The following is a 12813-nucleotide window of genomic DNA, read 5'->3' on the forward strand; positions in this document are numbered from 1 at the left end:
ACCATTTGTGCAGTTAACTCAATCATCACAGGGTCCTGAGGTGACATATATCCTCCTCAGTTTACAAAGAAGATGATGGGACTAAGAGATTAAAGACACAGGAAATTACAAAAGTATTAAAGTAAAGACAGACATAAGAAATTACAAAAGTATTAATTTCGGAGAACTAATAAAATGTCCATGAAATCTTCATATTTTATGTTTTTCTGCCGTGGCTTCAGCCAGTCCCTCCATTCAAGGTCTCTGACTTCCCGCAACATTCTTTCTCCCTTTTTCTCTATATAAATGTGCCATGGCGATGAAGGCTAGTTCGTTCTCTCGATTGTGGCATAGGATTTTTTTGACTGGTCCAGCACACTAAAAACAAACCGATTAAACAGAGACACATAATTCCAAAATTTACTGCAGTAGAGTTCTCAATAGACCTAATCCAAGTCGTGGGGTTTAATCCATAAAGATTTTTTTTTTTTTTTTCACTTGATCTAATGCCTCAGTTCCAGGCACAATATTTAAATGACTTTGAGAGGCTTCAAAATTTGTTGCTCTAATTTAGAAATGTCTAAAGTGAGATTATCTCCTCTTCCCTGTAGATGGCGTTTTGCCATGTCCCAGTGATGTTTAGACTCATTATAAACTTGGGGTGTAATACAAAAATCTGAAGTATTCCAGTCACACTGTAACTGGAAACAATACCTAATGGAAATATTTATCATCAATTCTTTTTCCTCCGGTTAGGCAGGGCAACAATTTCTGTAGGACCAGGTACCTACACACTATTATTAACATATATTTTAATAGGATTATCCATCCATGTAACTGCCCGAATTAAGGGCGGGAAAGGCACATAAGCCCAGTAGGTATAATTAGCTGTAGCTGCTCCTGCAGGCATGGGGAGACTTACCACTGTTGATACAACCATTAAAGCTGCAAGCAGCATTTTTTTTTTTTTTTGAGGTTTGTGTCACCTTTGTGCTGGCTAGGCTTTTTCCAGCTAACAGCGTCAGCTTCTTTAACTGTGCCCAGGTTGGCAGCTTTGCCTTCCTGGTGCGTGGTGACTTTATCTGTGTTTCCAATATCACCACTTGATTTATCCTGACAGTCAATGGTGCTCGATTGCGGTGTTTCCGTCTCCGTGGAGGCGCTTTTCTTTGCATCTCCGATGGGTTCATTGTAGAACTTCAAATGTTTAGTGGGTATCCAAATAGGAAGCTGATTTTCTCCTAGTGAAACACAAGCAAAACTTCTTCCCCAGGTTATTACCTTCCTCTATTTCTCATGTCCTATTTTTGTTGTAACAAAGTGAACAGTTGGTTTAACTGATTATCTATGCTATATTTAATCAGAGCTGTCTTAACATCCTTTGTAGCCTGTACTACCTATACAGAATCTGATATAATATCAGCAGGTTGATTAAAATCTTTTAACATTGTAATGACTCCAACCAACTCTGCCCTTTGAGCTGATTGATACTGAGTTTTGACTACTCACTCCTTTGGCCCTGTGTAAGCTGCTTTTTCATTGCTGGAACCATCAGTGAATACTGTCAGAGCATTTTCTAAAGGTTTATGTCTGGTAATTTTAGGTAAAATCCAAGTAGTCAATTTTAGAAACTGGAAGATTTTTGTTTTTGGGTAATGATTATCAATAATTCCCACAAAATCAGCAAGGCCAATCTGCCACGCACCGGAATTGATAAAGGCTCGTTTAACTTGTTCGTTCCCTGAGGTAATACTTTCCACTGAAACCTGGTGGCTGGTTCTTTATTATTTATGACTGGTAAAGTAAAGGCAAATTTTTCACAATCTTGCTCTGCCAGAGGAATGGTAAAAAAAAGCAATCCTTAAGATCAATTATAATTAAAGGCCAGTCTTTTGGGATCATGGCTGGAGAGGGCAATCCAGGTTGGAGAGGCCCCATGGGTTGAATTACAGCGTTTACAGCTCTTAAGTCCATTAACATACGCCATTTGCCTGATTTTTTTTGAATTACAAATACAGGAGAATTCCAGGGTGAGAATGAAGGCTCAATGTGTCCCTTTGCTAATTGTTCCTTTGCTAATAAGTGTAAAGCCTCCAGTTTTTGCTTTGGTAGCGGCCACTGATTTAAAGCAATGACAGAGATATCTGCTCCTGTGTCTACCAACCCTTCAAACTGTTTTCCTTGAATAATGGCCTTACACACAGGTCTGCTCTCAGAGACCAGACTTGCCCAATATGCAGCTTTTCCTGCCAGATCAGTGCTTCCGAACCCTCCTGTTCTTTTTATTTTACTGTTCCCAACTTTAATATAAGGTAGGAGTAATAATTGAGCAATCCTGTCTCCTGGACTGGCACTCCAAGGAATTGAGGAACTAATAACCAATTGAATGTCACCTTCATAGTCTGAATCAACCACACCAGTATGAATTTGAACGCCTTTTAGATTTAAACTTGATCTTCCTAAGATTAGTCCTACAGTCCCCTCAGGCAATGGGCCGTATACCCCTGTGGGGATTTTTTTTTGTGGAGGCTCCCCTGGAAGCAGAGAGACTACTTGTAAAGTACACAAATCTACTGCTGCACTGCCACTTGTGGCGGGGGATAATTGCTGTATTGTGATAACTGGCTTATTCCCTGAGACACTTGCGACAGTGGGGGTTGTTATTCCTGAAAACCCTGAGGAACAAAGGGCTGAATTGGGAATGCCCCAGTTTGTTGCGGGGCCTGAGGCTGGCCCCTCCTCTCATTTTCCGACAGCGGTTGCCCATTTTTATCATATTTAGAACGACATTGATTACTCCAATGTTGTCCCTTTTTACATCTTGGACATAGGCAATTCTTTTTTAGATGACCAATTTGACCACAATTATAACATTTTCCCCCAAATGTTTTCACTTGTCCTCCTAAAGCAACTCCTGTGATCGCCTGAGCCATAAGCATAGCTTTATGCATAGCTCCTCCAATTCCATCGCAGGCTTTAACGTACTCTGAGATTACATCTGATCCTGCGGAAACTCTTCCTTCTAATGGCTTAATGGCTGATTGACAATCCGGATTGGCGTTTTCATATGCCATCAACTCCACTATGACTTTATGGGCATTCTCATCGGTAATTGACTTTTGAGCAGCATCTATGTTAATTGGAGGATTGGCAGTCCTATTTTTTTTCGGACCTGTACTTGTGCCCCATCAATCCACCAAGTCTTAAATTGTAAAAATTGAGAGGGTGAGAGTGATGATTTTGCCAGAATCTCCCAATCATAAGGAATGAGTCTATGTCCATGAGCAATGGAATCTAATAATGTTCTCATGTAAGGAGAGTTGGGTCCATACTGTTTTACTCCTTCTTTCATCTCTTTTAGCATTTTTATAGAAAAGGACTGATATCTGGCTTCAGCTACGGGAGGCTCTCCCTCTTGGGCCCCTTCTCCAGGTGGTCTTGCTTCTAATATTACTGGGAATTGCCACGCCTCAATATCTCCCTGTTTTCTTGCCTCATCGATAATTTTATGTATTGCACTACCTTGTGTACTAGGCGGTGCTGTAGGATTAAGTCTCATGGTGGGCGGCTGAGGATATGGCACCCTGCCCTGTGGCACTGGAAGTGTTCCTGGCTGTCCATACAGATTTTCTGGGGGCTGCTGATACTGCAGTTCAGCTGGCGACCAGTATTGATAGGGTACTGGCGGCTGGATCTTACTTTCTACCTGCTGATATTGTGGACACTGTATTTGGATTGGCATTGCCGTGACAGAGACTCTATCTTTTTCTATTTGATCTTCTTTTGGAGTTTGTACTTGTTTAACCTGCATTTGAGGTTCTAAGGTTGCAGGCATCTGAGCTGTTGTAAGAGGAGTTGGCCATCGTGGTTTAGACTCTGATGGCTCTGCTAATTCTGGATCTTTTTCCTCTAATTTTAACGTTTCAGGATATATTACCTCCTGTAATTGATTATTGTCAACATTTTGCGTTGACCGAGCCATTACCGGCTCTGCTACACATTTACAGTGTGAACTTTCTTTTCTTTTCCGGGATTCTATCCCTGCCTCTTTTTCACAATCTACTGCACAGCTTTTAGGGACATCGGAAATTGGAATGTTATCTTCTTCTGTTTGCAACGGTTCTAAAGCTACTTTAACAATGACCCAATCATTCCATACTGTAAGTGGGATGATTTTACCTTCCCTACTTGCTTGTTTTAATTCTTTGCCAATTTTTTCCCAATCTTTTAGATCTAAAGTTCCCTGTTCCGGAAACCATGGACAAAACTGTTCTATTGTTTGAAAGAGCGTATTTAGATTTTTGGTAGACACTTTAACTCCCCCTCTTTTTAAGAGAATTTTTATAAAGCTGCGATAAGAGGCATATTTACTTTTAGTTTGCCCCATTGTTACCCTAGGTTCTTCCGAGCGCACAAGCTTACCGCAAGGCTGACTGTAGACGTACTCGGGAGTCTCTCGTCGACTTGTCCTCAATGACCACGCTCCAGCGTACCTTCACCTTAGAGAAAAGCTTCCACGTTGGGCACCAGATGAAGGGGTGGCCTGCCCCTCCACACTTGTGGGTGTTTCTCGTTAGGTGGAAACGAAAGACTTGAGAAAAGGAATAAAACACAGAGACAAAGTGTAGAGAAAGAAAAGCGGGGCCCAGGGGACCGGCGCTGTGCTTACAGAGGACCCACGCCGGCCCTTCAGAGTTACTTTCCCTTTTAGTGGGTCCGGGTGCGCTGGCCGCCTCCCGTCCGCCTGCTCCCTCCCGTGGCTCAGCCTGGGGGGGGGCTGAGGCCTGCGGCCCGGAGAGGTACGGAGGGGGTTCTGTGGACAGCGGGTCCTCGCTATCAGGTAGAACAGGATGGGGGGGGCAGTTGGTTGCTTGGATTTTAGCGGCCAAGCAACCAGTGCCTTACAGGGTTCAGAGGCTAATTGGAAAGGGGACAGCCAAGGGGGCGGGTTCCCAGCTAGAGCCTGCCATACGAGGATATATGGGATATGATCCGGGTGACTAGCACGCCCAGGCTGGAAAACCTTGGACTTTACTCTAGTGATGACAGGAAGACAGAATGTCCCTTTGGGTGGCCACCCTACGTTAAGGGCGGGCCACTCGGAGCGGCACAGAGTAATTAGCTTTCCCTTCCTGATGTCCATACCAAGATCATGGCCCCTTGCCCTAACATCCTTGAAATTACTTGTAAGGAGAGATAGGGGAGTGCTCTAGGTATTACCCATCTTGAACAGTAGCACCCGGAGTGGCGCCTGGAACAGGTCCTGCAAGGGAAAAGTGAGTTGCTGGAACAGGTCCTGCAAGGGAAAAGTGAGTTGCGGAACAGGTCCTGCAAGGGAAAAGTGAGTTGCTGGAATATCAACAACAAGTTTACGTCAGTCGCAGGCGCGCACCAGAAATCTGGGTCAGAGTTCAGGCAAGAACCAGATGAGAGCCGGGGGACGTCTCCCACCGGTCTCCGCTGGCTGTCCTATAGCGCGTCCGCCAGGACCTATGCCAGCTTTCAGCTTCAAACCTCGCGAGTCACAGATTGATTCAGAGCGGACTTAGAGAGCCGCGAATACAGACAGGCTAATAGCCTCAGGCGGACTTAGAGAGCCGCGAATTCAGACAGGACACAGACAGACAAACATAGACGAGCCGGCTCACCTATTAGCAGATCGATCCTAGTAGATCCGTTGACTGGGGGTCTGGTGGGCTTGGGGGAATCCCGGGCGAGCCCCCAAATGTTATGCCCAGACCCTGTATTCCCCGAAGAAGTCCACCAGAATCCGGAGTCAAAGCCAAGCGGCAAGGATCTTTAATGCAAGTTCGAACTTGGTCCCTCTGTTTTACAACATACAAGAGGGCCCTGAATGATGCATGTGGCCGCTTTTTATAGCCCGATGCATACAGGATATGTAAGGTTACAGAGGTACAAAGGAATTCTTTTGGTTGCAGCATTACAACTGGTAATTGGTTAATACAATTAACAGTTTTCCATTTGTTCCCGCGCTTTTAGTAAAACTACAAACGGTTGTGATCTTATCAGGGGCTCTCTAGGTGGTGTTTCTGAGATGTGTGGGGGGATGTGTTTGTGTTGGGCTCAGGAAGTTGGGACAAAATAGGGGATTGTGTTTGTACTGGGTCCAGGACTAAGATATGTGGCAGACACCGGTAATTAGAGCAGGACAGAGACTTTCACAACGTTTGTCCTTACAATGTCCGGAGTCTATAGATAACCTAATTAACCTAATCGGTTAGGTCCGGGGTCGATCTTTAACTAGGCTGAGGGCGCCGCCCGGGCTGTCAGGGCGGCGCCCGGGCTGCTTGCCTGTGGACTTAATTTGATCTCTTTCAGAAGTAGAGGTTGCAATGAGCGGAGGTCGCACCCCTGCACTCCAGCCTGGATGACAGAGCAAGAAAGACTCCATCTCAAAAAAAAAAGAGAGAGAGACTCAGATAATTGACAAACTACAGCACTGCACAGTCTTGAGGAAATAGTTTGGCAAATACCTATACATAAAGAGGAACTGGGTAGCACTAACAGGAAGCCCATATTCTTTCAAGTCAGGGAGACCTGGATTTGAATCCCACCTGGGCCTCTCACTGGCTATGTGACCTTGGACAAGCTACTTAATTTCTCTCAGCCTCAGTTCTCTCATCTGCAAAATAGGAATCTAATAGTACTGCTTTCTTGGTGATATTGAGAAGTTATAATAAAATGTATAGACACCTCGTAACATAGTGCCTGGCAGACAGGTAGCAAATAGGGGTTTTTACAGGGGGTTATTATGACAGATATTTCTGTTGCTAGATGCTGTTGAGAGAACAGAAAGGCAGAAACCAGTCAGGCAGGCAGTTAGGGTGGGTCCTTGGTTGAACTCTTTCAAACAAAAGGACAGCCTCAAAAATCAAGCTGCAGGCACAGACAAGGGTACTTGCACAGGGGGGCTTGCCTAGACATGCCCACAGCCGCACAGATAAGAAAGGCTACACAGGTGACTTGCCCAGACATGCCCACAATGGAAAATTCCATCCCCTGACACATGCACAGTAAGGTAACAAAGTAATATGGAATAACTTAAGCTAAGAGCCTAAATGTGCTTTAGGAAGACCAGAAATTTGCACCTTATGCAGGTGAGATGCCCAGCCCTCATTGGTTTCTTATAAAAGACTTTGCATTCAACTGCAAAAACAGCAACCCTCTTTCAGGCCTCCTCTCCACAGCGGAGAACTTTCTTCTTTTGCTTATTAAATTTGCACCTGTAGTGTTCATGCTCCTTAATTTTATCAGTTGTGAAACAAAGAACTTGGGTGATAACTCAGGCAACAAGAGACTGCTCCATTGTAATGCATTGGCAAGGCTGTAACCATGGGCCTATTGAGTGTAAGCTCTGTGACTTTCATCTGGGACAATTCAGGGCTTAGCACAGCAGACTCTTGGTGTTTGTTAAGTGAATTCTGCATCCCTCAAATTATTCTTACTCTTTGACTCACTAATCTAACTCTTTGGAATTTATTCTAGGGAAATCATTCAAAAGAATAAAAGAAGTGAAGGTATCCATTTTTCAAAGCAGTATTACTGATAATGGAGAAAAATCAGAAATAATTCACACATCCAAAAAAGGGAGAATGGTTAAATAAATCATGATATAGCAATGGTGTGAAACATTATACCATAGCTAAATATCATGATTCTGAAATCTGTGTAGCAACCTGATAAATTAATAGAATGTAATAGATAAAAGCAGAGGGCTGAATTATAGATGCACTATGAGTTACTGCTCTGTAAAACATGCAGCATATGGGCAGGAAACTCAAAAGATGAAAACAGTTGGCATGTTAGAGGGTGGAACAGTGGGCGGATTTTTTTCATTTATTGTTTTCATTATACTGTTTTACAATAAATACAATTCATCAGAGAGATAGGCAAAGTTATCATGTGGAAAAACAAAGACATTGGGCTTTATTGTTCTTGAATTTCTCAGTAAGAGCAGAGTTCTATAGAAATGGGTGATGGAAACTACATGTTGGGATGCAGGAAGGGAGCCAGGAAAGGCTTGGATCCACAGGAATTCATCGTAAAGCTGCCTCAGGGCGCCAGGGCAACATCAAATGGTAGGTAGATGAAGGAAGAGAAAGCACCAACATTACAGAGAAAGCTAAACATTCAGAATGAGGCCCTAAAGACCAATTCCTTCTTTGTGACAGTCTTCCCTGTCCTTTCTCTCCTTGTCTTCTGTACCAACAGGAGGGGAGGGACGTGAGCTTAGTCCAACACCCTGCTCCCTCATACCCAAAAAATATTTTCTTTTAATGGAAATGCCTTAGAAACAACTCATTATGTAAATGCTGGGGGCTGGGGGCCACAACAGCATTTTCATTGTCCTCGGAGACAATCTTATCAGGAGAGTCAGACTGGGCTACTCATCTTCCTCCAGGGCTCAGCAAAGTCAGAGTCAAGACTGTATCACAGACAGAGGAAGGACCAGAACTGAGAATCAAACAACCTGCAATCCAGGCCCAGCTCCGCTCTGTTTGGCACTTTGCCCCGGGACAGTTCCTGCCCTCAGTTTTCCCATCCAGAAAATAACATGGTTGGATGAGAATTTTGACGGTCTCAAGGAGCCTGCCAGAGGCAATATTCTGAGGGTTTAAATGTTTTCTGAATCTGTAAAATGCCATTTCTTACATATCTATTTCAGGGCCCAGAGGTGGCATGCTATGAAGTCACAACCATGCTAACAGGGACTATAAATCTGAATGTCTTTTGTTCAAGCTGGCTATCTTCCTCGTGTGTGTGTGTGTGTGTGTGTGTGTGTGTGTGTGCACGCCTTGCATTTCTATAATCATTGGAAGTTTATAAAGCATATCCATTCAAACACACGTCACCCATTGTCATTCCAAGGATTGTAAACACCCATTACTAATCTACTTTACAGTTGGAAACCCAGAAGATAAAGCCACTTAAATGGCAGAGTCAAGGCTCCAACCTAGGTTTTCAACTCCAAATAGAACCTTCTATTTATTGTAAATTGAGGGTGTCAGGAATTAGAGCAACAGGTGAATGTTTATGGAGAGCCAGATATACTAAGGACAAGGATTTCAGAGAAAGACAAGTATATACAAAGTATATAAAAAGGAGGAAAGAAAGTAAGCCAACGAGAGAGTCCAGAGAGGAAATCAGGGATGCTAGGGTAGCCCAGCAACAAAAAGACCTCGACTAACCTCAAGTCTTGTTTCCCAAGGGTTCGGGACATCTGATAAGCCAGTGACAGAGTCCTTATTGAGTGGGTGATAATTTTGCAGAGGCCTCCTGTTGATGGAAAAATTGAGCATACATTTTAAAAGCCTCAGTCTTTTCCTTTTCACATTTAATTTAACAACCGTACAACATGTTCTGTTCTGAATCAGACACCTCATTGTCCCTTTGTTCAAAGGAGGAAATTAAAGTCTAGGAAAGAAGACAAGCTCTGATCTGCTGATGTGTTTTCTATGTGGCCATAGAAAGGTCACTAAAATGCACTTCCAGCTCCTGCAGGAACATTTACATTTGAGGCAAAGTCAATTTACTTCTCTGCCCACTGATTTTCATTTATCTCCATCTATTAATGAGCTATACTCTTGTGGTCTGCACTAGTACCTCACTCACTATCACCAGAAACTTTTGGTAAACTCACTCTAAGACTGACAGAGCAAGATGTCTAAGGTAGCATGCTAAGGGGAAGCACTAAAGCACAGAACAGTCTGTATAACAGAATCCCTTTTAAAGTAGGTATGTCAGCTGTACCCCAGTTCTCTGGCCTTTTGGGGCCACCTGTTCCTTTGGCATCTAACTAGAACAATTCAAGCCTTCATCCTCAGGATGGTAGCCTCCAAATCCCAGTGACCTCCCTGGTGTTTCTGAAGATTATCAGTGAGTCCAGGCTTATACCATTCTCCACCCTGTAAAGACATCCTTTTATTTTATCATTCAAAGCAGCATAGTGCTATTTAGGCACAACTTCACTGTGGACTGGGCTCTGCACCTTCTCTCTACATTTTCAAAAAACCCACAAAAGGGTTTCATCTTCCCAAAAAATCGCAGTCTCTTTCTATTAGGTCAGTGCAAAAGTAATCGTGGTTTGGTTTTTGCCGTTACTTTTAATGGTAAAAACAGCAATTACTTTTGCACCAACCTAATGGAACCATGGGCTTACATTGCTGATGACTTTTGAAAGATCGAGTTTTTCCATCTCTGCTAAAACTATACATAGAGCTAGAAAATGAAGATTACATTTGCATAAAGGACAGTTTAGAAGATTCCAAGTCCATCTTTTAAAGCTGGTCTTTTAAATCTGGTGAGAGAGATTGAGGGAGAAGAGGGGAGACATGGACACTAATATTTTATTTTGTACTTCTATATTATTTGAATCATAATAGAATGCCAACATTAAATTTTAAGTACATTATTTACTATTTCCTTCTCCTTTCTTTTATGGTAATTGGGCCTAGATATTGCACTATTTGGGGGGGGGGGAAAGGGTCCTAGTGAGAGAAGTGGGGAAGGGGAAGCAGGGGAGACACTGCTTAGAGATAATGAAGAAGAAAAGGTGCAAAGAGAATTTGGGGCCAGATTTCATGAGATTTTGGAGGAGGAAAGACCTCTAAATGTGATGAAGAGGCAATGAAGCCTTACGTGGTGCTGTGTAACATCTTCCCCTGGACCCAACATCAGGGTTTTCTCTTTTTCAAGAGGAGACATGTTCCCTTTAAAAGTGCTTGAGCACCTGGGTCTGTCTGGTGGGACTGGCAGGGATTTCACAAGGAGACACTGGCAGATCTACTGCAACCCTCCAGAGCTCAACATCCGAGGCAACACTGCAGAGTGAAACAGTGCTGTGCTATCTTCCCATCAGTTCATGAGATGGACTTATTTCTTTTATAGCCTCTAAGACAAAAACAAATGAGGGGAATGTGGTTGGAAATGCAGTTGAGTCAGCCAACCCCCAAGATCTGCCATATCAGCTCTTTGAACATTTGAAAACAGGAGTTTTCCTCAGATTGAAACAAACTCCCTTTCCCTTTACAGGAGACATTATTTCCAAAATTGTAAGCTTTATACCCATAAGACAATTTTTTCTCTCATGTTGCAGAAACTTTCCCCTCCAGCAGCCTCCAAGCCTATGAATCTTGGGGGAGCTGCTTAGATTGTGCGCCCCATGTCTGTTGGGTTAAGACAAGGCCAGTTTCTTATGTTTACACAGCCTTTTGTAATTTGCAAGGCATAAGGTGTTCCACACAAAGACATGTAGCACAGGGGAACGTGGCAGGTGAATCTCGGGTGTGAGGGTATCCAAGCCTTTCTGAGATTAAAGTCAGAACACCTTATAGAGCCAGTCTGAGAATTAAGTAGCAGGACATAGCTGAAACGCCTGAGTCAATGCCTCACACCCACAATTATTCATCATGAATCTCATAGTCACCCTTATCAAGTTTACTCCACTTTCCAAGGCAAGGATCAAACCAAGTGGTCTGACCCTAAATCCAAAACTCTATCCACTACACAACTCTGGTTTCCCGCATTTATCACTCAGCAAACCAAGAATCCATCCCGCCACATAAAAGGCATTTAGGTAAAAGGTCATGCCAAAAATTACTCATATGTTTGGTCCCTGAAATTCCCAGAGATAATAAATATCCCTAACATGTAATGAGGCTGTCAACATTTTAGTAGGCAACTTTCACCAATTTAATGTGAAATCTATTAAGAAGACTTAAATTGCTTTATCCAAGCCTCAAAAGACATCTGTAATTAACATCCTCCCATGCGAGATACTGAAAAATAGTCAAGATAAAGTAGTCTATACATAGTAATCAGCCATTGTTACATCTCAACTTTGAGTAAGGCAGAGAAGTTGTATTTAACGATGTGAAAAGTACTTTTTAGTGCCTCGGCTTAAAGATTCAGGCTGTAAAGACAACCATTAATTTTCCCCTCCACCCTCTACTGCTGTTTGAAGTGGACGCTATACAGATGTTTTACAAAAATGCTTCTCCTTCTACTCTTTGTTGTCAGCAGTTTACATGATTCAGGCAGCAGCTTCGAACGAAACAAGATGAGAATTGTCCAGAGCCAAAGAGGATGTTCCTGGGCCTTTCGTGGGTCTGCCTCTGAAGCAGTGTGCCCTTTATAGAAAGTACATGCCACAGGACGCCCAAACCATTCTTGAGCCAAAGCTGAAAGCCTGCTACAGTTTATTGTTATTATTATTAAGGCAGCCCTTTAGGTCCAGAGCTAGAAATGTGAGTGTATTTTTCTCTAAGCTGTTACTGTACCTCTGCCTTCCTGTAAGAACTGCTCTGTTTAAAACTCTAGATCCAGGCAACCTCAACCAGAGATGTGCCCAAGGCAGTAAATGGTAGCCACAGTTAACGTCCTTTCAGTTTAGCCAGACACCGTTGGCATTAAAAGTAATTGTGAGGCCGGGCGCGGTGGCTCAAGCCTGTAATCCCAGCACTTTGGGAGGCCGAGACGGGCGGATCACGAGGTCAGGAGATCGAGACCATCCTGGCTAACACGGTGAAACCCCATCTCTACTAAAATACAAAAAAAACTAGCCGGGCGAGGTGGCGGGCGCCTGTAGTCCCAGCTACTCAGGAGGCTGAGGCAGGAGAATGGCGTAAACCCGAGAGGCGGAGCTTGCAGTGAGCTGAGATCTGGCCACTGCACTCCAGCCCGGGCGACAGAGCGAGACTCCGCCTCAAAAAAAAAAAAAGTAATTGTGAAACTACATGTGCCAACCAGGTTTCCCCACCAGCACACAGAAATCTTGATGGAAAAAAGGGAGGAAGAGAGGGAGGCAGTTGAGCA

General features: G+C 43.5%; 1 protein-coding gene across 1 annotated transcript; it reads right to left on the reverse strand.

Moving 5' to 3' along the window:
• Positions 1-276: 276 nt before the first annotated feature.
• On the reverse strand, positions 277-2739 carry LOC108543973 (endogenous retrovirus group K member 9 Pol protein-like; the record flags this gene model as incomplete). Its single annotated transcript, XM_017894852.1, is given in 2 exon segments — positions 277-357; positions 966-2739. A coding segment is annotated over 1 exon segment (972 nt), but the record flags the coding sequence as incomplete, so codon positions are not given.
• Between the last annotated feature and the right edge of the window lie 10074 nt (positions 2740-12813).

This window comes from Rhinopithecus bieti, unplaced genomic scaffold, assembly GCF_001698545.2.
Source record: "Rhinopithecus bieti isolate Rb0 unplaced genomic scaffold, ASM169854v2 scaffold_26311, whole genome shotgun sequence".
NCBI classification, from domain to species: Eukaryota; Metazoa; Chordata; class Mammalia; order Primates; family Cercopithecidae; genus Rhinopithecus; species Rhinopithecus bieti.